Below are 24817 nucleotides of genomic sequence, written 5' to 3'. Positions count from 1 at the left end.
ATGGCTGGAATCTGCCTTGCTGTCAAACAAGTAGAGCAAGATGTTTTTGTCTACAGGCCTGTTGCATAGCTTGGTATAGTGGGCTGGCCAACAAGAAGAGAAGTACTTCCTTGAGCACAAGCAATTAGAACACATAGCTGGAATAACTAGGCTTCATGAGAGAGTACTAACTATAATGAAAGGAAAGGCCAAGGGGTCACAGTGAGTGGACAAGTGTGTGTGACAGTGATCACATTGCAGTGTGTGATCACATTGCAGTGACATAGTGACACACCTTTATTCCATGCATGGCTTCTGAAATGGCTATTGTGCACTTGGGGAAGTGCATGTCATGCACTTGGGGTGCTTAACCACCCACACATCTCTTCTACATCTCTTGCAGCAGTCAACCTAACTTCAACTCCAGCTAGCCGTCTGCTCTTCCTTCTTACCTGACCTGAATGAAGATAGAATTCGATTCCCCTCTGGAATGATTCTAATAAGAGTAGTGGTAATTATTTTAATGTTTAAATTTTTAACTGTTCATTCATCAAAAGTAGCTGGATCTTCCAAGCTAAAAAATGGCTTCTGTTGTTTTTCCAATGCCAATAAATTGTGGCATAGCAGCTTCTCTCTACTGTGCTCTGTTATGTGCAACTTTCAGCCACCCAAGGAATTGGCTTGAGGAACATGCTGGTGAAATCCTTGCTGGACTAACTCCGTAGTGCTGGTCCCTGGCCCTTGGTGAAGGGTGTGAGAGTTTGATTGATGAGTTGACCTTGGCTGGCTGCCAGGTGCCCACCAAGCCCGTCTTATCACCACACACACTGCACCACCACACCCCTTTCCATGCCCCTGCAGGAGAAGGAGAGAAAAAGGCAGAAAAGCTCTTGGCTGAAAATAAGCACAAGGGGATCAATCTGCAATTAAAAACAGACTTGACTCAGGGAAATTAATTTATTGTAATTAAACAGAGTAGGATAATAAAAAATGCAAACAAATTACAATCTATGCTCACCTTTCTCTATCCTTCCCCTTGTTCCCAGACTTGGTTTCAATTCTGGCTCTTCCGCCTCCTTGCCTGAGTGGTGCAGGGGATCATCATCTCTGCTGCTCCTTCCCCTCATACACTGTGGGGTCCGTGGGATACAGTTCTTTGGGAGTGTGCTGTTCTGGTGTGACACAGGTCCTGCCAGGAAACATGTTCCAGCATAAGCTTGTTTCCACAGGCAGAAATCCTGCCAGAAGCCTGTTCCTCTGTGGGTTCTCCAGTGGGTTGCAGCTTCCTTTGGGCATATCGTCCTGCTCTAGACATGAGCACCTCCATGGGCTCCAGGTGATATCTGTTCCATTGTGGACCTTCATGGGCCTCTTGCCTCACTGCGGTTTTCACCACAGCTGCAAGGCAATCTCTGCTCCAGCCTGGAGTATCTCTTCCCCCTCCTTCTTCACTGACCTGAGGGTGTCTTACAAGGTGCTTTTTCTCATGTACTCTTGTTACTCTCTCTGCTGCTGTAGTGTAGCTTTTTTTGTTGGGTTGTTTTTTTTTTTAATTCTCAAATATCACAGAGAGCTCAGCTTTGGCCAGTGACAGGTCCCTTTTGGAGCTGGCTGTCATTGGCTCTGTCTGATGTGGTGCAGCTTCTGGTGCTGTGTCGCAGTAGCCGCCCCTGCAGGCCTTCCAGTACCAAAACCTTCCCATATAAAACCTCATACGCTGACAGGCTGGCAACAGGCAGTGCAGAGCAGATTGGGCAGGGGCTTAACAGGCACAAGGTCTTTGTGTTTCATCTGAAGCAGTAACTGTGTACCAACTCTACCCTGACTGCTGAAGTCTTTATCTGTAGGTCTTCCTCAGTCAGAAGACCAAGAATGAAACTATGGCAGGAATAGTGATAAGGAGCTCAGGTATTCTACTCAGTTTAGCTGAGTGGAGGTTGAACCATACTATGGCATCCTTATTTTTAATGAAGGTTTCATGCAGGTGAGAAGCATACCCAGCCAGATGCCTCTGGATTTGGTAAAGAAGCACTAGATGAGTTTGAGGAACTTGCAAAAGTCTTTCAAAGATGATGGGGAAGGACATCCACATGGAATGCAGTTTTTCCTCCTCTGGGTAGGGAAAGCTGAGATGGCCCAGGTTGATAGACAGAGAAGGTGAGAAATTCATGGGAGCTGCATGAAGTCATATCTCTACTTGCAGCTGACGAACACAAATTTGTGACATGCAGATCTTCACAAGGTGGCTGTGGCTCTCTGCAGGGTTTTGTAAGGCTTGATATGCACACAGGTAACCCCAGGCACCAGGCTGTGGCTAGTTTTAAAAAAAATTTATTTTGACAGTCAAGAACACTGCAATGTATGTGTCTAATGATCAATACAGCTGGCTGAAAAGGTGGAAGTGGAAACTCTTAGGTGCTTTTATAACAACATCTTTCATATGTGCAATAAAACCCCAGACTGAGTTTTTCCCCTGTGCTTTATGGCCTGCCTGGTCCTCCTGTGGGAGCCTCCAGGCATGTCTCTGAGAATTTTATCATTTGTAGTAAATAATACCCCTTGGCAAGTTACCTCTCAGCAGACAGGCAAAGAGAACATATACAGCATCCCGCACGAGCACAAATTCCTTCCCATGTTAAAGCTTTTCCCTGGCAGCAAAAGTTTCCTTGAACAGGTGCAAAGCTCTCCCTCCTCACTATTTCTTCCAAAGGCCTTCTGCTCCTGCAGTTTTATACATGTATATGTATACACAGGCAAGCTCTAGGAATGCCTTGTACTGACAGCACTGTGGTGATGGCAGTACTTCTAGGTAGTGGGCTAGAGGGAAATGCATGGGGAAAGGTGGGTTCCTACTGTCCTGGTGGCACCATCGGACTGCCTCACAGGAGTTGGTGCATTTGTGCTGGATGTGGCAGAGGTGTGAAAAGACTCTAGGGGGTGGAAAAGCCAGGCATTAGGTCCACTTGCAAACAAGGATGAAGAGTTTTAGACCAGGCTTGGGTCATCTTCCCTCCACTTAGGTCAGTCCATGACATTTTCTCAGGAAGACAATGAAGTCTGGTATTTCAGCTTTCTTTGCACCTGTTTCTAGTTCCTCTGAGAGAGCAACCCAGGGGAGAGCAAGGACCTGCAGTACTCACAGTACATGAAGAGTAGTTGGAACTGTGAAGCCTGCTGATAAGGGAAATGCAATGGCAGTTTTAGCACCACTTAACAGGACTGCTCCAAAGGCTTTCAGCTTCTTAGGAAGCTGAGCCTACACTGAGCTAGTGGTGAGGGACTGATAGGGACAGGAGGCATCTCCCAGCATTGTAGTTAATGGCCAGCAGCAAGCTAAGATGTGAGGAACCTGTCTGGAGCTGATGATGACAGAAATAAACAGCTACAGGCAGGGGTCATTGGAGCAACATAAGAGCAAAGGATCTGAGATATGTCTTACTTCAGTACAAGCTGCATCAGAGGTGTTGGCAGGTTTAAGGTTCAATTTGATTAAGCTGGGGAACAGATCTCACATAAGAATGGATGCTGTGGCTGGGCCATGTTGTCTTGTGACCCATCCTGGAGGAGCATCAGAGAAGCTCAACAAGACAGCAGCGCACTCCAGAAATAGCTCCCTGGTTTCTGCAACTCACAGCCCTTTGCAGCAAGTCCCAGGGCTTCCTGAGGCCACTTTTGGTGTGGCAGGCCATGGTAAACTCCTCAAGGCTGGTCCCCACTGTGGCCTGAGCTCAGACAGGTTGTTGTCATGAGCCCCAGCTTGACATTGCTTAGGAACAGGGCACAAAAGTTTCATATCTATTAGCCTGCAACACCTCCAATCTAGAGACTTATCCATTTTGCACAGGAAAGCATAAGGCATTAAGCAGTTAAACCACTACCCTAGAAATAACGCTATGTGTAAATGAAGAGCTATTTAGCCAACAGATGATGAAGCTTGCAGCTATTTACACTGAAGATTATTAAATAAACTCTTCCTCTTGCTCTCATATATTACACCCTCAATGAATTGGGATAATAAACAGCCTCAGAAATCCCACTGTCAATCTTACTCGTGAAGTGTAACTTAGTTAGTGGCACAAACATGGCCATGTGGACTGGAGGAAAGCAGCACAAAAAGACCAGGGATGACTATCAGCACAACCTCAGCTGCAGGGTGATTGCAGAATGGACACTGCACCCTAAGCAAAGCTGACACCCTTTTCATCTTTGTAGATGCATGCAATGGAGATCTGCTGTAGTGCTGAGGATGACGTAGCCCCAGGCAATCCCTTGCACAGCTTCTGATAGCCAGTGAGACCACCGAGAGCTCACTCTTTCCCAGAAAGCCTTTAAGCTCAGCTGCAGAGTGATGGTGTTAGAGGAAGGGGTGGTCGGCTGTTTAGAGGAAGGGTTGTTGGCAGACAGCTGCCCTCAGGCCCTGTGCAACTGTTGGAGGACAGGCCAGACTGAATGGTACTACCCATGCTCTACCCCTAAAACCACACATAACCATGCACTGGCAGAAAAGGCCTATCCCAGCAACACATCACTGTGCCTTTGCTCTACACTGGGCATTGGCACCTTGCTCAACTTCATTACAATGATTGTACTCACAGGGCTAGCAGGGAAGAGAGATCTTCGTCCTATTTTTAATACTCCCCTTTTATTTTCAATAACAATTCAAGTGTCACTCCACAAAATTTAGAACTTCAGTGACAACCAAGCTCACAGTGAAAAACCACTGCAAGACCTCCAGACAGTGCCAGACAACGAGGAGTATTCTTTATATGGTGACAGTGTTCCTCACATGTAACAGCTTGAATTTTCAGGAGGAAATAGCTGTGTTCCCTAGAGAAGTTCAGAGGCTCAGGGTTGTGTAGTGTGCTGGTGGTTTTACACAGAAAAAACACATTTTGAGGGTAAAACAGCCTTGCCAAATGAACTGCAATTCATGATGAAATCTATACACAATGAGTAATGTACAGATCAGTATTTTAGGAGAAAGCAGGCTGAGCCAGGATTATTGTGACAGACAAATCTTTCTACAACTCTGACCAAAGGACAGGAACTCCATGTGGCTATTCTTAGTTCATTTGCAAATCACAATTGTACTTGAAACAAAAGATCATTAATTCACTGGACTTAAAACAATTCAGTATTTAAGGACTTGTAAGCCCTCTGAAAATTCCTTAATGAAAAGCCACCAAACAACACCAGTCCTCTACTCAATGGGTTTGAAGTCTACTGACAACATGTTCCCTTTTCTGGTTTAGCCCTTTCCATGCTGTGCAGTGGTAATTATCCACAGACCTTCTCCAGAGGCCACTGTAAAACCACAGCACTGGAGCCAATTCAAACTGGCAATTCAGTCTCCTCAGAAAAGACTATCAAGCAACCAGAACCTGTCCCCTGCTTGTGCCAAGATGCATTATTTCCCCAGTGGCCACCTGACCTGTATTTCAGGACAAGTTTTTTTCAGTTCACTTGGCAAGTACTGGTCAATCTACAACTTAAGTAAATGATCTCTTCTTGCTGACAAACAGAGCATCTAATCCTGGCACTGCAAAGACATTAAAGCTGTTTAAGATCCCTCTTCACAGATCAGTAATGAAACCTTAAAAGTAACCAAGAAGTCCTCCACAGTGATGAAAATGGATCACAGTCACTTTCAATACCTGTTTGTATCCTGTAGTTACAGGTTCTTGTTCTGGCCTTTTCAAAACATCTAAGATATTTATTGTTGCTAATCTGTGTGTCTCCTTTGTTTGGCACCATGTGGGTGCTGGACACCAATTTAAAACAGCTTGGGTCATCATATTTATCTCACCTCCCAGGAGAGCGAGGGTGAACGCTATGGCAAGGTCAACTCTAAGCTTGGACACCAATGACCAAATTTCTCAAGGAAATTAATGACCTTCCATATCACCTGTACTGAGATTTGCTGGGATAAATAAGTGCTTTTAATATTTTAGCTCCTCTGTGTTAGCCACAAGGAAGTGAAAGGGAAAGTATTCCACAAGCAGAACTATAACACAAGCAAAGTATACATTAACAGTTTTATTTTTGCTTTCCATAATCTCAGAATAACTGAGATATCTACATTGTCTGATAAAAGTTTTGTTGCCTTAAAATCGGGAGCAGAAAAATCTGCAGCCTAATTCAGTAGATAAGACAGAGAACAGCTCTTTAATGAAGGCCTTCTGGCATGAGGAGTACAGAAAAGGCACGCCCTTTGTCCAGTGGTTCTATAATTTTATGGTATTATCCATCCAATCCCAGGGCTATCCACCCCCCCAGATCCTCCCCAAATCTGCCTCCCGGCACGCCTCTCCAGAATTGAGTCCAGAGTCACAAGACCCCTTTCTTCTTCATCTTCTTCTTCTTCACAGCACGTACTGTCTTTGGAGCTTCTTGAAGGTTCCAGGCTTGAGAGTTGCTTTGACTATGATCGTATCTCCTTGTTCAGGCCTGGGGTGCAAATGTTCTTAAACATAACAGGTGTTTACTACAGTCCTACCTTGAAAGGAGCCTAAACAAGCCTAAAGAATTTAGAAAATTCAATATGAAATGGGGGAACAGGGTTTAGTAAGTGTTAACTACTATTCTAAAGTGTGAGAGACTATACAATTATACTAAAAATCTATATTTACTACACAGCTACTTCTAAAATCTACAAAAAGCTAAAAATCCTAAAAATTCTCAGGCATCAGTCCCCCCTTTACCAGGGATGGCTGGTCAAAAAAAAAAAAAACAGCTAGAGAAGAAGCTGGGTATCCCCAGGTGTTGTTAGCTTAGCTTGTTCTCCACCTCTTGATATTGGTTAAAAAATCCCTCTTGTCAAGTTCTTGGACAAATCAATGGGTAAACATTAAATGTGCCATCAGCTAGCAAAGCTTTGGAAATTGTATGAGGAGGCTTGTAGTAAGGAAAAACAAAGGTTCGAGCTACTATTAAATCTGATACAGTTCTGATGTTCAGCAATTTTAAGGCTCTTTTTTTGTGTAGTTTTGGGAGGTATCTTTCAAGTTCTTTATGAATTGGCATAGTCTTACACTTATTAGCCCAATTATTAACAGAAGTTACCATTACCAAACGTCCAGCAGAAGGACTGAAACATACTAATCATATGTTTTGACAGGTGAGTTAAAAGCATTTAACAGAATCACATTCTTCCACACCAGTCTCCCAGGAATATCTGACCTTCAGACTTTTACAACAGCTTTTCCCAGATTTTCTCCCTTTAACATTCCAATGAAAGCCATTGGCATGTTCTCAAATCCTTCAGTGACTTGTTCATGGTACTTCACTTTTCCCTGTCAAAAGTAAGAAAGGAAATTGCTGAGTTTTCATCCACCAGAATTGAATGAATTGCAACAAAATTTTATCCAGCATGTATGTTTCATCTGAAACAAGCAAGCTGGCACGCACCAGGCTAACTCTGCAAAACTAGGTAGGCTGCTGTGAGGATCTGCTTTTGTTGTGAAACCTTCTACTTGGAGTCATACAGGGAGCAAAAAGTCACTGCTAGACATACCAGAATAGATTTAGTGCTACTTGGTCCCCAAATAATTGATAGGTAGGGGATCATTTCCCCAAAGCCAGGCCTGTCTCTACCCATACATAAATACAGAATTGCAAATCCAAGTGATCAAAAGCTGATCCATCCCAAATCCTCATGTTTGTAAAAGCTAGAGCCTCTTAGCCTTTAGTATTCACACTTACAAACTTCTCACAACCATGAACCAACTTAGTAACTAACTTAGCCTCTATTTACAAAAATAAAATATAAGAAATTCCATATTAAGTCCCTTTAAAGTCCAGCTCCCAATTCCATAAAAACATTAATTCTTGCCAGTAATTTCAGCACAACACTACAATGGAAATCCTTGCTCATACTGCAAATGACCAAATGATAAATAGAGGAATTACCCTAACTATGAAAACCTTCATTACCAGATAACTGTTTTGAATTACTCTGGAAGCATCCTTTTTCAAAGCCTACATGTATTCTGGAATATATCTAATTCCACAAGCTAATACTGCTGGTCTTAACAAAGCAGAAGGGATCAGGCATGTTTACTATGGTTTGAGTGTTCCCAAAAGGCTCAAAGATCATGTCAGGGAAAAGAAAAGTACCATGCTGGGACCTCACCCAAACAGCTATGACAAGAGACTCCTTGCAAAGAGGGAAGCTGTGGTGTGAGTACACCTTACAGAAAACTACCTCTTCCTTCCTTACCTCCATGACCCACTTTAGCAGTGCCTTCACACCTTCCTCCCGGCGGTTATTCCAGCGGGTCACAAGAAACCCTTCCATTCGAAGCTCTTTGAGGATCATTGAGACCTGCACGTAAGGCCCTGCAAGAGAAAGGAACCAGAAAGCCATCTGCAATATCAATTTCACTTAAAATAAATCCCACGCATAAAGTGGGCTTTTAGCAGTAAACACCACTGAATGACTTTGTTTCAGCCAGAAGGAACAAGTATTTTTTCTCCAAACAGAATTTCCAGGACAAAAGACCAAGGATTCATGTATAGATAGCCAAACAAGGAAACACAGGCCTGATCATTAAAGCTGTGGGACTAAACACTAACATTTCTGAAAACAGCTTCATTCAGAAGTAAACTGGCCTCAGCTTCACCTGAGGGACTTCAGCTGCATCTCAAAAATACTGTTTTGACAGCTTATTTGGTAGCCTGCCAGGCTCTCATCCTCCTTCTAACTCTCAAAATTTAAGTTATAAACTCTAAAACACAGTTCCCTCAATCACAAAAATGTGTGATAGTGTCCTCACTCTCAAAAGCCTGTTTCATTTTTTTGAAGTGGTCTGAGAGTCCAAAGCAAGTCTGCTGCCAAAGAGAATTCAGACCTCCTATTTCTTCTGGAAGGCAAATTTGGAAAACTTAAATGTTATTGGAAGTGAATATTCATCTCAGCCACATTTCTCGGCAGTTTCACTCGTAGCTGAAACCTTATGGGGAAAAAAACTCCATCATCTAAAAACCTGAGGGAAATCTATTATCTCATCTAAAATTGTCTACTACTGTGTAAATGACATCATGCACCATACCAGCCTTCTACTGGTCTATATTTGCTTAGAGCCCTGTGGAGTCCTGTTTAAAGTAGTTTAGTCACTCCTTCATTTCTAATCAGCTGATGTTTTCCATCCAATGTGAGTGCACACAAAGGAGGATGAGTGGACGTACACACGAGGAGTGTGGTCATGCTCCCACTGCCCCAGAGCAGCGGTTAGTTACCTGAATGTACACACATACATAAATGGCACAGGGAAACAAATAATAAAATCTCAAAAGACTCCTATTATGTCTCTCTGCCATCACCAAACAGGAAATCATTTTAGACACAATAAAGCAGGCCCACACCTTTCTGAGGCACAGAGTCATTGTACAGAGAGATGGCTCCACAGACTGCAATCCTTCCATATTTCTTCATCTGGTTGATAGCAATACTGGCAAATTCTCCACCCACCTGCAAAAATGAGAGCATGTGCAGCTTTAGAGACAGTCCAGTGTTTAGTATTGATTACCAAAATCTGCCAACCTTGCATCATTGCACCAAGGGGTTCAATCAGGGAGTGGAGAGGTGAGTTGCACTACTCCAAAGATTTGGTGGTTGCAGAAACCCTTACACTTAGAGAACACTATAATGACTCAATCTCACTCTTCTAAAAATTAGTTATGAACATAGGAAATCAGTTTTAATTCCAAATCTGCTTCATAGATCTTGGTTTGGAAGTGTTGGGCAGGATTTGCACATAGATCCCTCCTTCTCCTTAGAAGGAGGCACTAAGGGGGGGGGCACTTAGTGTCTAGGGGCACTAAGAAGCACCAGCTTTTCCCACACACCAGTCTGCACTTTTACATCTTCACATTGTGGTGATGTTAAGCTTTTACTTAATGATTCTCATCTCCGAAACAGAGATGTGTTTTGAACAGAAACTTTTAATGGTGAGAAGCTGTGAGAAAATTTACTGCTGGGGGAACTCTACACAGAAGTTGGAAGTGAGAGGGAAGGGAATGGATGTGACCATAAAACATATTTCAGACACTGGCAGCACTGGACATGAAATTCAGAAGGCTAAGGCAAAGTAACCAGAAGCTCCTGAAACCCTGCTCCTTGAACTTTGCATTCCTGTCAATTGCCAGGGCAAGGCAGGTATGTTGCAATCCATACAGAACGACAGACTGCTGAGAGAAAGACATGCTAAAGAGGTGATGATGAGTTTTTTTAAACCAGGTAGCTAGCCAGGGAGTTTTAGGCCACTATATCTGCTAATACCCTTGTGCCCAGGTATTATATTATCAGGTATAATTCATATGTTAGCTGTAGTAGGAAATTAAAAGACCCAGGGCTGGTTGCCTGGCTTGAAGGTGAACTGACATGGTTTAACTGCATCCATACTGTTAAACTCTGTTCAAAACAAGATGGTCACATTCAAAAAGCCTATCAAGAACAGTACACAGTCCCCGTTAATTCCAGCTATACTTAGGAGAGGTCAGAAACCCTCTATGGGCCACTCCAGTAGTTTTACAAGTGGGCCTTGCCATTCTTTAGTTTACAGGCACCAGTGCAGCCCCCGTGACCATGTAACATGGAGCAATCTACACTCACTCCTCTTCTGCAATAGCAGAGAACTGGCTGTGGTCCAGGGTGGACCAGGAATGGACTGGAGCTGTCTCTGTTCAGCATCAGTTAAATGTTATTGTGACCCTTACCTCCCCAAAATTGGCCACACTTTTCAAAGAGTGAAGTAAAACTTCTTTCTCTCCATTCAAAAACACTGCCAACAACCCAGCTTTGCCTTTCAATCTTTTCCTTTCTGTTGCTGCCCAACTCAGCTGCAGAAATATGTGTGGAAAGGGAACAGGAAAGCAGACAGTTCTTTTTCTTGATTAAATGGATCTCAGTATTGAGTTCCTGGTGTAGTTTGCAATTAGATGTATACAATATTGAGATTCTGCTATAATTTAAGGAAAATGAGAACTGCTCAGGGCAAGGCCTTCTCTCTGAACTCACATTATCAAAGAAACAGTCGTAGCCATCAGGAGAGGCTTTACGCAGTGCTTCATCCAAAGATTTAACAGTCTTGTAATTAAAAGCTTCATCAAAGCCAATTTTTTTCAGATAGGCAACCTTGTCATCTGAGCCAGCACAGCCAACCACTTTGCAGCCCTGCAAGGAAAGGAAAAGAACATTTCTAAATATCCCCTGACAACACAGGCTGACACTCAAAGAGTGCTGGGTGCAGAGCTCACCCTTAAAGCACAGCCGTTGTCACCATATGAGTTCTAGGAAACATTGAACTAGCTTTGCTACGTCTTCAGGAGCTTGTTCCATCACAAGACCCCAGTACAGGCATGCCTTCAGGGATGGTTGCCCTGCTGATCATTCATAGCCTTGTTGCCCTGTCTCCCAGCTGAGGCTTCTGAGGAGCAAGTATGAGCGGTTCAAGCCACTCACCCCAATTTTAGCAAGCTGCCCCACCACAGAGCCCACAGCACCAGCTGCAGCATTAACCAGCACCGTCTCTCCTGGCTTCATCTTGCAGACCTCCAGCAGACCAAAATACGCAGTGAGGCTGCGAAAAAGAGGGAAGAATGGCTCAGTGAGGAGTAAAAGATGACAGACTCAGTGATAGGACTTGACCACATTGAACCACAATATCATCACAACCAGAACAAGATTTAGTTTTCCTCATTCTTCATGAAATACAAAAATTAACCCAACCTCCTTACTTTGGTGGCTTTTTCACAGCCATCCCAGAAAAAAACATAGATATGTTACTGTGTTAACAGAATGTTGCAGCAGAAATCTTTGTGATCATTAGCCAGATCATTAACTTTCTTTGTCATCAGTAGCCAGAAGGAGAAACACAGATAACTTTGTAAGATGACAGTTCAGTTATACACTGGAAGAGAGAGAGAAAAGTAGAGAAAGGTCAGTAGCCAGCAGGTATCTACCAGACTGAGGCAAAGATTAAATGATACTCATCACAAATCAAAGCTGGCAGAAAAAAAGGGTGGCAAAAACCTGATGAACTGATGGTCTCCCTGCTCCTGAGGACTACTGTGCATAGCTATGGCTATTGGGTGAAAAATGGAATCATTAAGGTTGGAAAAGACCTCCAAGATCAAGTCCAACTTTTGACCAATTAGTCAATTAACCTTAGCACTAAGTGACATGTCCAGTTTTTTCTTGAGCACTTCCAGGGATGGTGACTCCATCACTCCCCTGGGCAGCCTGTTCCAATGCTTGACAACCTTTTCCATGAAAAAATTCTTCCTGACGTCCAGGCAGAATCTCCCCTGGCACAGCTTGAGGCTATATCCTCTTGTCCTGTCACTAGATGCCTGACCCCCATCTTGCTAAACTGTTCTTTTGGGCAATGAGGTCTCCCCTGAGCCTCCTTTTCTCCAGGCTAAACAACCCCAGCTCCCACAGCTCCTTCTCATATGAATTACTCTCTAGACCCTTTACCAGCTTCATTGCTGTTCTCTGGACAGGCTCTAACACCTCAATGTCTTTCTTGGAGTGAGGGGCTCAACTGGGCACAATACTTGAGATGCAGCCTAATCAGTGCCATAATAATCTGTAGGAAACATTTAAGTTTAGCCCATCAACTGGCCCAGAATCTCAGAAAACTCTTCTTCTAATTTCTAAATTCAAGCTGAGAGCTTCACACTTGGTCTGGCTGAAAGTGGGAACTGAACCAACCATCAGGAAAAACATCATGATTGATGTTAAAATGAAATCTGAGAAGTTCTCCATCACACACAATTTTACAATCCTTTTGAAAGCCTCCCATGTGAATAGGACTGACCAAGTCCTGATCTCCCATAAAAACTACAGAGAATGAGTCAAGAAATGCAAGAGGATGACTGAGACTGCAGTAATGAATATAGATTCCAAGGCAGAGGAGTTTTCTGCTCCAGTGCAAGTTAAAGGACGTCTATTTTGCTGTATGATATGACAGTGATCTTTTGCATTTTTGGGGGTAGTTCTGGAAATATGGTGATAGTGGAAGAGCCCAGTCAGGAAAAGCAGACTAGTCCAGGTGTCAGTGAAGTTTGAGACTTTCCACTAAGGTTAACACAGACTGAAATGGATTCTTTACAGCCCTTCCTGGATCCTCCTTCTTCTTTATCATAGCTCCTCAAAGAGAGGCACCATAATCTCCAAGGCAAATCTCCTCTAATCTAGAGAATGGGACAAACCTCTTGTCCTCTGGGTAAGGGCATCCAGAAGCACATGTTTCTTACCAGAGTGAACAGGCAACATGCTTGTAGAAAAGACAAGGGTCACACAGATAGGCAGAAACATTCTGCACAGTAAAATCCAGATGATAGTTGCCTTTTCATCTCAAAACTCACCCTGGCATGCCAACTGTTCCAAGGGCTAGAGATCTGGGGAGCGATTCTGGCCAACTGGAAGGAAGGACATGTAGGCCTTTCCCATCAGAGATGAAATGAGTTCTCCAGCCACTGTCAGCCACAACAAAGGCCCCCACTGTGAAAGCAGGATTCTTGCTTTCCACAATCCTTTTTAAAAGAGAGAAAAAAAAAAAAGAATACCCTGTCAGAGACAAATCAATACTGGCTCTTCAAAGAAATATTTCACATCAGGACATTTAGCCCATACCTGCTGATGCTGTAGGTGTCAAGCTCCTTCCCTGAAATGGCTGCAATCTCTTATTACCAGAGAGATACTGGCCAAGATGATTCTAGACTCAGCTCTGCCCACAACAAATCCAATTTTCCCAGGAGTGCCAACTCTTTTCTTGACTGTCACCTGGTATGAGTTCAGACTAGGCTTCTGTGAATTAGAATGCAGGAAGGAGGATGCTGGCATTAAAGCATAGAAAAGCAAGGAGCTGCAGATAGGCTGTAACAAGCAGTTTCCTTCTCAGACAACCTGCAACCCATTTAAAAGTTGAAGATCCTGAAGATGGAACCTCTTGGGATAATGAAACCAGATAGAAAGCAATATCTAAAACCAGGGAGAAGTTCATATTAGCAGTGTCTCTATACCAAATGAAACTTCAGCTTCCTTATCTCAACAGGAAAACTATGTTGGAAAAGGGTAGGTAAGCAGCTTTGAACTATTAGAAACAGCTGGTCTTCTGTTCAGCAGACTTGGTTGTTAATTTACCCCAGGCCTCTGTGTTCCTGCAGAGAAACACAAGAGTCAAAGGCCACAGATGTTCCTAAGCAGCAACTGATAGGCAGCACAGCAGGAACAAGCTGACAAAGGGAAACATCTGTGTAGCTAAATTACCACAAGCTTGGGAAAAGGATGAACTTACGGTTATACAGCCCTTTGGCTGGAGCTGCATATTCAGTGACTATGAGATATTTTCAGCTGGAGTAGATAGCAGGCATGATTGTGGGCATGCAATTACTAGTACAGAAGGTTTTAAAATGTGAAGTTGACACCTATGGCAAATACAATAGTTGGTCCTTCATACCTGTAAAATTTGCCTTTGAGAACATTATCGCCAGAAAAAATGTATAGGTTTTATCAGAGGACTAAATGCTCTCCAAAAAGGCAAAAGTAGTTCTTAGGGGAAAAACACATTCCAATCAATTACATATAAGAATACAGTTGCAGAAGTATGTAGACTCAAGTCTAGAATAGGTAACACAGACTGTAGATGTCTTGAACGTCAGCACATTCCTGTTGAGATCTGCCATATGAATGGATAACAAGAACTGAAGATCTTACCTGGCAACCTGTGTTCCTATCATTATGTCCCCTTCCTTCATCACTGTTCGACTGTAAACTCTGTAACAGAGGCAGACACGGCATACTGTGAGCAATTGTAATAATGTTCCAGATACACTATGACAGTAGTAGCTACTGTCTGACCCAAAAAGAGAATACCAGCAGTGCTGTTGAACAGATCACAAAGAGCTTGTCGCTGTAGTGGCATAACTGGATGTTTTCCAGGGCCAGCTACTTGAGCATCCCCAGTACGAGAGTGTTGGGGGACACATATCATTAATCTTCCCAGCATGGTCCACCACCACAAGAAGCCTAAGACTCAGAGAACTGACACCTGCATCCACCAGCATCCTCTTTAAAACTACCTAGGTTCCCTGAGCTTTAACTGCCTCCTATTAACATGGGTCTATCAGTAAAGTCTGACTTAGAATTTGTACTATTAAGTAAAAGGTTGCTAAGATAAATGAAGCAGGTACTGCTACAGGGCTGCAGTCTCATTTGAGCCTGTTGCACTCCAGTGGAACACACAACAAGGAAAAACAGCAGATTCAAAGAAAAATTATCCCAGTGTCTAGCTAAATTTGGCACAGCTCCATATTTTGAGTCTTGTAATTTACACACTTTTTATGAAAAGCAGACAAAGGCATTGGGACTCTGACAACAAGGGGCACTCTCAGCACGTGTTCTTTTGAGGTTTAAGTGGCTAGGACTTGGTGTCCTAGCCAGCAAGTCATAAAGAAGAAAAATATATACCTCATGTAAGGATCAACACTGAGAAACACCGATTCAAGCAGCAACTCTGCAACGAAAGACAAAACAAATTCCTGGACATTAGCAGTGCAGTAAAGCATAGTTTCCATAAGTCAGTCTTTCAGCTAAATTGATAGGAGTTCTTGATGCTCAAAAGCATCCCCCACCCTTTAGGGAAAACCTACCAGAAATGACTACTACGGTCATTAGTTTTGATTATGGATGTGCTGTTATAAAAAACATTTTCTGTAGTGTATCTAAGAAATTGTCTTATTTTCATGCTTTTTTGCATCTGCCTCCTCTCTCTATAGAAAGGTCAAGTGGCCAGAACTCTAATTTATTTTTGACCCATATGTAAAAAGGCATCTTATGATACAGCCACCGGAGGGTGGTAAGAAACCCTGGCACAGGTCAAATACAAACACTACTTGGCTGCCTTAAACAGAAAGCATTAGTTTATCTTTTTAAAGTAGCTTAATCCACCTCGCTGTCTCTAATGACACTAGTTCCCGGAAAATATACCATTAAACATATTTAAATTCTCATTCACACAGGAGTTCTAGCTGTTCATCTCCACCTACTAATACTTTTCATTGCCTGTGCTGCAGTAGTCTGTCTAGTACAAGCTAGAAATATATTCAGATAGAAATATCTTCCCATTACTCAAGAGAGAGCAGGAAGGCCATGTAACATAACAGGGAAGGCCACCTTCTTTAAAAGTGTTACTGCAGTATGAAGTTATGCCTCTTTTTGCTGTAAGGATTGAACTGGGAACAAAAAAATTACTCCATGTTCTTAAGTACTCACAGACATGAAATTTTTAAGTGTGTCTGCGTATGTAAGAAGAAATAGGTTTTCAAACATTTAAGTTGCAAACATAATGCAATACTTTAATGCAATTTCTTTCATGAACCTTCTAAAGTGGAGTAAATTTTGTAAAGGACAAGGAGTGGGATGAGGCTCAAGACAGCATGGTTGATGCAGATGTCCATGAGAAACGACACATCAAAGTTCATTGTTTTATCAACAGCTCTTGTATATAATAAGTTAACATATTCCTTACCCTTTTCAAAACAGACAGGAATAAAAACTGTCCATTTTTTACTGTTTATATTCACTCTCTCTTGTTGTTACAACAGATCAAATCTAACAGGACTAAGGACTAGGCAAAAAAAATCTAAGGACTGGCAAAAAAAAAAAAAGTTGAATGGAGGCAGAAGTCTTGCAGTGTTCCTTCTTAAAATAAAAAACTAACCTTTACCCACTCCAGCCTTGAGGTCTCCCTGCTGCAGGCTCATTGTCAGTGCACAGTCTCTCTGCTCTCCCCCCAGCACTATTATCAGTATTTTCCCTAACAGCATAAAAAACTCCACTGAACACATACTCCTAGATGTCGCCTTTTCCATGTTTTTCCAAAATAATGTAGATAAAAGCCTTTCAGTAGTAAAGCATGTTTGGATTTTACAACAGTTATCTCATTTCCTCTGTGTCATAATCACCTTCTCTATTTCTAAATGAAACAAATTCTGTTTTCCGTGTGGCTGCGGGTTTCAAGGCTGTATCACTTCGGCAATTTCTCCAGTAAGCTTTATTTGCAAATGTGTTCGAGTGCCTTTGTCATCAGGCACCAAGTGGAATTAGGCAGCTTGAAACTGTGAAAGGCATGGCCCAGCTGCTGAGTCCTGGAGTTAGAAGTGCTCAGCCATTGTTTGTAAGGGTATTATCAGAAGGCAACATGACTTAAAAACCACCAAACCCATCAGCATACTTGTCCTTCAGCAATTGTCCTTCTCTCTTAAGGTGCACGGCTTGCCCAAGCCGTGTCACCGCATTTTTGAAAATATAAGCCAGAGAAACATGCAGACAGTTCTAAGATGCGCAGCCATACATCAGCAATCAGATAACCTCCATAAAAATTAATAACAGGTAGCACTCCACTCACCTCCATCCTTCAGATTTGGCAGCTTTACCTCTTTCAAGTCAAAGTCACTGGTTTTGGGGAAACCTTCAAAATGCTTCTTCAGAACCCACGCCTTGGCAGTCACCATCCTGCACAACAAACAACCAAAAGAGGACCTGTCAAAAGGATGCCCAACGGTACTGGGCTGCTCATGGGGGCTGGTTTATACTTCATGAGGCAGAACAGTTATCTCGATAATGTGCCATAACACAAAAAAGCCTTTGCTTGTTCTTGTGGCAATATCACTAGATCAAGAAAACATCTGAAAAGGCCCGCATTGCCTTAGCAACCCAGAGCTTTCTGTGCTTGTTGGACCTTCCTGCCTGCTCCAGGGCAGCAAGCCCTGGAGTGGGAAGGCAGCCCTGGCATGTTGCATGACTCCCACCTTAAGGATATTGAAGGAAGAAAATCTACTAGTTTAATAAGAAAAAAAATACCGTAAGGAAAAATCCCTGATTATTTGGGATGAGTAATGAACCTAAACTTTTACAAACTTGAACCAAAGTACAATTGAGAAAAACAAAGGTAAGCACCACTTCTTTCTGTGACACTCATTATATTGAAAGAAAATACTTCTCCAGTTGCCAAGCTCAGGGCTTGGAACTGGGAGCACATTGTCACCAGCGTTTTCCACACAAGACAGGAACAAAAAAATGACTTGCATTAATTCTAACCTCACAGCCCCTTTGCCCTTCTTATACACAACTGCACCAACAAGAAAGAGAAGTTATACTTAGAGCAGGCAGGTGGAAAACTCTCTTCTGCTGCCACAAGAACCTTCTGCACCCGACTCAGCCAGGGGCTGGGCTCCTTCAGTCACACACACTTTCAAAGGTGAAAATGTAGGCTTTTATAGACAGGGCTGGTACCGCCCTCAATACACTTCCCCAGCATGAAGTGAAAACCCTCAGTACACATAGCATAGCACACACCCACGGTGAGTCACCTTTCTCCTACTAAGATTTGATATCGTTCCTCCAAAACCCCCAATTCAGCACCCCGCCAGTTGCACAGGCACGTTACGCAACACACGAAGCTAAATGCACAAACCCCATGGTTCTAGAAACCACAAAAACCTGCAGTCTGGAGACCTATCCCACAGCACGGGAATTTCTTCAAATGACTTTTTACCAGTCCAGCCCTAGAACTCGCAAGAGTTTCTGGGGAAAAATATCTAATTAAAAAATGTCAAATTCCTTGTTCAGTTCATCATTTAGCATAGCAAATGATCCATACATTTGTCACTTCATGGGGTGTGCTCTGACATCCTCATGTTCCCAGCGCACGCCCCGAAGGATCAGAGCATTTGTGCCTAAGCCTCACTGTTGCCGAGCCATCTTAAGAAACACTAGCAAGCTTTGTCATTTTGCCTCAACTATGTTGCAATGAGGCATGTAGCATCGGAGAAAACTTTGTCCAGTGCTTAGCTGTAATAAAAGATATCGTAAAACTGTAGCAAGAACAAAGCAAAGCCAGCAAACGGGCTTCCAGGAGCGAAAGGTGAGTTCAGAGTAACAAAACTCATCCCACTCACTCGTTTACACCCACAGGCACCGAGAGGGGTTTGTCCCAGCAGTGTGCTCCATCCAGGAATGACCAGGGACAAAGGGATGCTGGCTAGGCTGGCAGTTATTTGCTGATGTGCCATTTGTACCCCCCGGGAAGTGTCTCCCAGCGTGTCCCACGTTTGTGACTCATCACTATTGACTCCCTGCTTTTTGTCTCTTCTGTCTGTGTGCCTCAAGGCTCCAGCCCTGCTCTTTACATTCCCACCAGCACCTCTTAATAGCTCGAGTCTTCATGTTGAGTACAGGAACCTGATACCTCTTTGAAGTTGTCCTTTGTTTTCCCTATGTGCCCCCCTCCAACACTAATCATGTAATTATGATGATCTGCAATCCTAGGTGCCATCAGTACAGGCCATTTCTGTCTTCCTTCAACTGTTTCTTTTGATGGTTCCACTCTTTGACCTCCCTTTCACACCAATCTTCACACTCCTATCAAAAATTTCTAGTTTTTCAGCAGAGCAACGATCCTGCCTACAAACAATACTGAAAGATTAATTTCACAGAACCATTTTTATTACATTTAGGCCTAATTTTGGAAACAGGAGAAATTTTCTGCTGCCCACTTCCCTCTTCCTGCTGAAATCACATCATTATAGCCACTTCAAGACTAGGAGTGTTTTCTGTAGGTTGTAAAACAAAAAGCCAAACCAAAACCAAAAATCCAGAAAACAGAACACAGATACATGCTTAATGAATGGATTCACAAACCAATTTCCAGGTTAACAAACCAAGATTATTTTGTCTGTTTAGATATAAAATAATAAGAAGTGGTAAGGACTACTTTTCTTAAGCATACCAAAGGATGCTTAAGCATACTCCAAAGGATAAATAGCAGTGATGCAACATTTTCGGGGTTCCATTTTAAGTTTTACTGAACTAAGTATGTGATCCATCTCAGCTCCTAAAGCAGTAACCTGCCCTTGTAAACCGTAAAACTACTTTGTTTGCAGTGTCAGTGGGTTTGGATAATACATTTCTTTTGTGTGTTTTCTGTATAAACTGCTTCACAGACCATTATTACAGCAAAGAGGCTGCTATAATAAAAACTTCAAAAAGAAGAGGCCATGACAGTGATAAAAAGACTATTTAAAAATAAGGTGATGCATTTCTGCTTGATTTTCTTACAAAAGAACCACTAAAGCTTTTACTGAAATTGAAGTCCAAGATAGCATTTATTCTAATGTCCTTCAAATCCTCCTTGTCCCCTCATCTAGACCATCAAGTTATAAAACAATAAAGAACACCTAGAAAAGAGGTAATGGAATGGGAAATCTTGTCTCTTTGCACTAATCAAATACATAAGAAAGCAAAGATCCTATCTGTGTTCAGACACTGCAGTTGCTGCAAGCTGTAGCTGAGCAAAGCACTTCGTGCAGGATGTCACAGCTCAGTCTCCAAAGTCAGCATGAGTAAGAAGGTTCACAGTTCAGGGTAAAAGGGGAGAGAAGAAGGAAGAGGTGAAAACTGGAATCCCATACTACATACTAGCAACCGGAAAAGAAGATCAGGAATAAAAGAGACAGGCAAGTCTGAAAAAATGGAGATAGGTTGACTGGAGGCTGAGGAGCTGATGGTGATACCTGAAATCTGGGAATATTCACATTCAAGTGGAAAAGCAGTAAAGCTCTCGAGGCAGCATGAGTCAAACCAGAAAATCTTATCTTTCTTAGGTAATCCCAGCTATTATTCCTAGCCTGGACTTGCCCAAATCTAACCTTGAGGACAAAATCGCTTTAGCAGCCTGTCAGTTACAAATAAGTTCAATTCAAATCTGGGGTTAGCTTAACAGTTCATTTTCCTGACAGTCATAATTTGCAGATATGACTGTGGTACTTTTCCTTTTCCTTTTATCTCTATTCTGAAGCAGGAACACCTATGCTCACATCTACATTGGAAGTAAAGGGTATGATTAAAAGCTGAGTAAAGTGTATCCCTCAGACACAGTTGGTTTGTAGATCATTGCTGAGGAAAACCCCACCATCACTACAACACCAGTTTTTCAGGTAATCATCATCTCATCTAGTCTCTTCCCTAGATTCAATTTATGTCTTCTGCAGCATTTCAAAGCAATCTGCCAGGCACCAGCATGAAGGACTTGCCAAATACCTTAGAAAACAACCACCTTCCCTCCCACCCCAACCAAACAAACATAAAAGGACTTCTTGGCAGTAGAGACTGCCAAGGGAGTAATAATACAGAGGCTACCTCAGGATCCCATCCACATACAGGATTACCAATTACCTGCGAGTGATCATGGCTTCAAATCATATGTACCTACAAGTTTTAGCAAAAATCACCTGTTCCTCTCCTCTGGCTTAGCTATTACAATGCTTTCTCAAAATTTTTTTTCCTGTTGTAAAAACAAAGTAAAGGCAAACCACTCCCATGTTACTTTTGGCAGAGACTGTACTTCTAAGCAAGCATGACACTGTATTATGAAACGATAAAGCTGCAACTTCACTTCCTTACGCAATACTATTAGGTCCTGAAAGAAGGTCAAAGATTGCAGGTGAGTAGTCATTGCTCTGCTACAAGACTTGGCCACGCTGCACTTTGTTACAAGGTTGTAATTCCAACAGAGGTTCAAAAGAGCAAGTTCATATGGGGTGGTGAGAAGGAAAGCAATACCTTCACTAAAACAGGTCTGCTGTCCTTCAGCTCTCAGAAATTGCACATATAGTGAGACTCTTTAGAACTATAAGAAAAAAGAAGCAAGACCACAGATAGGAAGGAAGATGGGATTGAGTCCACTACCAGCAAGTTTGCAGATGACACCAAGTTGGATGGGAGTTGATTTGCTGGAGAGTAGAAAAGCTCTGCAGAGGGGTCTGGACAGGCTGGATAGATGGGCCAAGGCTAATTGTATGAGGTTCTACAAGGCCAAGTGCTGGGTCCTGCCAGGGGGGTCACAACAGCCCCAGGCAGCGCTACAGGCTGGGTGAGGAAGAGTGTCTGGAAAGCTGCCCAACAGAAAAGGACCTGGGAGTGCTGGTTGACAGCAGTTGAACATGAGCCAGCAGTGTGCCCAGGTGGCCAAGAAGGCCAATGGCATCCTGGCCTGGATCAGAAATACAAGCAATACAGTATGGCCAGCAGGACTTTGGGAAATGATCATTCACCTGCACTGGTGAGGCTGCACCTCAAATCCTGTGTCCAGTTCTGGGCCCATCACTTCAACAAAGACACTGAGGTGCTGGAGCAAGTCCAGGGAACGACAATGGAGCTGGTGAAGAGTCTGGAGAGTAAGTCATATGAGAAGCAGCTGAGGGAGCTGGGGTTGCTCAGCCTGGAGAAAAGGAGGCTCAAGGGAGACCTTATCGCTCTCTACAACTACCTGAAAGGAGACTGTAGCCAGGTGGGGATTAACCTCTTCTCCCAGGTAACAAGTGACAGGACAGGAGTAGAGGAAATGGCCTCAAGCTGTGCCAGGGGAGGCTTAGATCAGATACCATGAAAGTATTTTTCACAGAAAGGGTTGTAAAGCATTGAAATAGGCTGCTCAGGGAAGTGGTGGAATCATCATCCCTGGAAGTGTTCAAAAAACATGTGTATATGGCAGTTGAGGACATGGTTTACTTGTGAACATAGTGGTTGTGCTGGGTTGACAACTGGACTGGATCCTAAAGCTCTTTTTCAATTTTAGCAATTCTTTGATTCTGTGGGACACTGCAGGAGATGTGAGCTAACAAATCAAGCTGAAGCTTCTTGAAGGGCCAGCTGTGCTTCCCTGGTCACTGCACAGCACTCATAAGATTCTTTCAAGTACTCTTTTTACTTCTCCCTTGCTTAAATGTTGATAAAGACCAAACACATGTTGCAACATCAGTATATGTAAAATTTCATCAAAGCAGTAGAGACATACTGCAGCACACTTTTGCTTCTTGAATTTGCAACAACACCCCTTTGCAGCATAAGCATCTCTTGAAGTGTTGTGTAATAAGTGCAGTCAGAAGGGAAGAAACAAACATGCTTTCAAGCATCAGCGATCCCTCTGAGGGTCCCTCCTGAATTTCTGTAATATTGGAAGGGCAGATTGATCCTTGAACAAGTTCCTGCTTGTAACATGCACAACCAACTTCTCCCTCAAGACAGAAACTTGCTGCTCCAGCCCACCTAGCATACACAAGACATATTTGTTATCTGTTACCACTCCAAGAAATCTGCAATATTAAGGAGACTGAGATTGGTAAATGAAAAATTAAAAGGACATGAGGAAAAAAAAAAAGAGGGATGTCAAGGAGAGTCAAAGGAGTTGGAGTGGAAAAGTGGCAGCACAGAGAAGTGATCAGCACAGCATGTGGAAAATGGGGCCTGAGGAACCTCCCTGCTGCTGCAGCACACATAAGCGGAGCATGATACTTTACTCTTGTATTCCACCCTGACCATGGCAGGAGGGTTGGAACTAGATGATCTTTCAGGTCCCTTCCAACCCAAATAATTTTATGATTCTCTGATAATGTGCATTGTACCAAGTGTACAGCAGATCCTTCCTAGCTCTGAAGTCACAAGTAGGTATTCTACAAAGGTAAAAATATAGTATAGCTTCAGCAGTTTGTGATATGAATATTTTAAGAATTGGGAAAGTGTTTTATTTTTGTAAGTACATGATACAGTGTAGCCCAACCAGCCACCTCTAACAGAAACAAATTAGGGCCTCTCCTTCAGGCAAGAAACATGCAAGCACATTTGCCACAGACAGCAGATTTTTTGTCAATTAAAAATGATTCAAAAATCATTTGGGAACATTTTCAACCCACCAAATAAAACGTGACATTTGATGCGGCTGTATAGTTACACAGCATCAATCTGATTCATCTCCATACTTCACAATAATTTTTCTCAGTATGGTGTTCAGATGTTAGCAAAGTAACAGCTGATAAGAGATCATCAAGTTCTTCTGGCTGCAGTACCTCCAGCAGCAGTGCTGTCTCAGTAATGCCTTAAACAGCAGCATCCAAGGTAATTCCTGACATGAGCAAATACATGATTTTATTTCTCTGTAATGTAGCCCTTCAGTCTGAATTATTTAAAATTATTAAAATAACATCAAACTCAGTAGTTCAGGACAGTAAGTTTTACAGCAGATCTCAGTGGTCAATGGTCACTATCCAGCTGATAGTACAACATTGGAGCTCACCTGCAAAATCCTGGTCTATTTATACAGCACAGCTACAGGAAGGTCAGGAAAGAGCAAATGCATCCAGCCGACTTTGCTTGCCCGCTGTGACCAATGCGGCAATAAATAGTTAGACAACCCCTGTTCTTCCAGTGACACACACACACAAATTTTGAACAAGTTCTCCTTCCTCTGCTTGAATGGAAGCGCCTGTTTATATCACAGCAGTAGAGTTAAACAGGCATAGATGGCTTTTTTCTTTTCTTGGCAGGTAGGGGGAGAATGGGGTGGGGAAGCGCTGTAGTAGGAACGTATGCAATAAGTATAGAACCGCACTTCCTTCATTTTAATACGATTTCAGGGCGGTACAAAGACACTTCCCGCCGCAGCCTGGAGCTGCTGCACTCCAGCTCCTCAGCCCCGCCACAGAACCCCACATGAACGCCCAAGTGTCCTCTCGCCCTGCCCCATCGCCCGCGGCGCCCGCAGGGCCGCACCGCCCTCCCTCACCGACCAGAGCCGCCATTTCCCAGCTCCCGTCCCCGCGAGAGCCCGAGGGGCCCCTTCTCGGCCGTGCCCACCTGCCCTGGGGGTGCTCGCCCACCCTTCAGACCACAGTACGGGAGCGCTCGCCCCTCACCCAGCAGGAGCCGAGATCACACCCCGTGCCAGCCGCCGGGAGGCGGGGCGCGGCAGCCCGTGAGGGGGCGGCCGCCATCAGG

General features: G+C 43.3%; 1 protein-coding gene across 5 annotated transcripts; it reads right to left on the bottom strand.

Annotated features, from left to right (window-relative positions):
* Positions 1 to 6000: 6000 nt before the first annotated feature.
* Positions 6001 to 24794, bottom strand: PTGR1 (prostaglandin reductase 1). 5 transcript variants are annotated; one of them, XM_064641960.1, is made up of 11 exons: positions 24677 to 24794; positions 17394 to 17500; positions 15455 to 15500; positions 14702 to 14761; positions 13351 to 13518; positions 11441 to 11558; positions 10997 to 11152; positions 9343 to 9448; positions 8198 to 8316; positions 7159 to 7271; positions 6001 to 6497 (listed from the first exon to the last, which is right to left on the bottom strand). In XM_064641960.1, the coding sequence occupies exons 2-10, from the start codon at positions 17497 to 17499 to the stop codon at positions 7161 to 7163; spliced, it is 990 nt and encodes a 329-aa protein (XP_064498030.1). In that variant the 5' UTR covers position 17500; positions 24677 to 24794; the 3' UTR covers positions 6001 to 6497; positions 7159 to 7160. The 5 variants fall into 5 exon arrangements, with proteins under 5 accessions (XP_064498030.1, XP_064498029.1, XP_064498028.1 ...); XM_064641959.1 differs by having other exon boundaries at positions 6001 to 7271; positions 24736 to 24759; XM_064641958.1 differs by lacking the exon at positions 24677 to 24794 and adding an exon at positions 18145 to 18267 and having other exon boundaries at positions 6001 to 7271.
* Positions 24795 to 24817: the final 23 nt, after the last annotated feature.

Source organism: Pseudopipra pipra, chromosome Z (assembly GCF_036250125.1).
Source record: "Pseudopipra pipra isolate bDixPip1 chromosome Z, bDixPip1.hap1, whole genome shotgun sequence".
NCBI classification, from domain to species: Eukaryota; Metazoa; Chordata; class Aves; order Passeriformes; family Pipridae; genus Pseudopipra; species Pseudopipra pipra.
The sequence above is the reverse complement of the archived record's forward strand: the minus strand, read 5'-3'. Positions and strand labels throughout refer to the sequence as shown.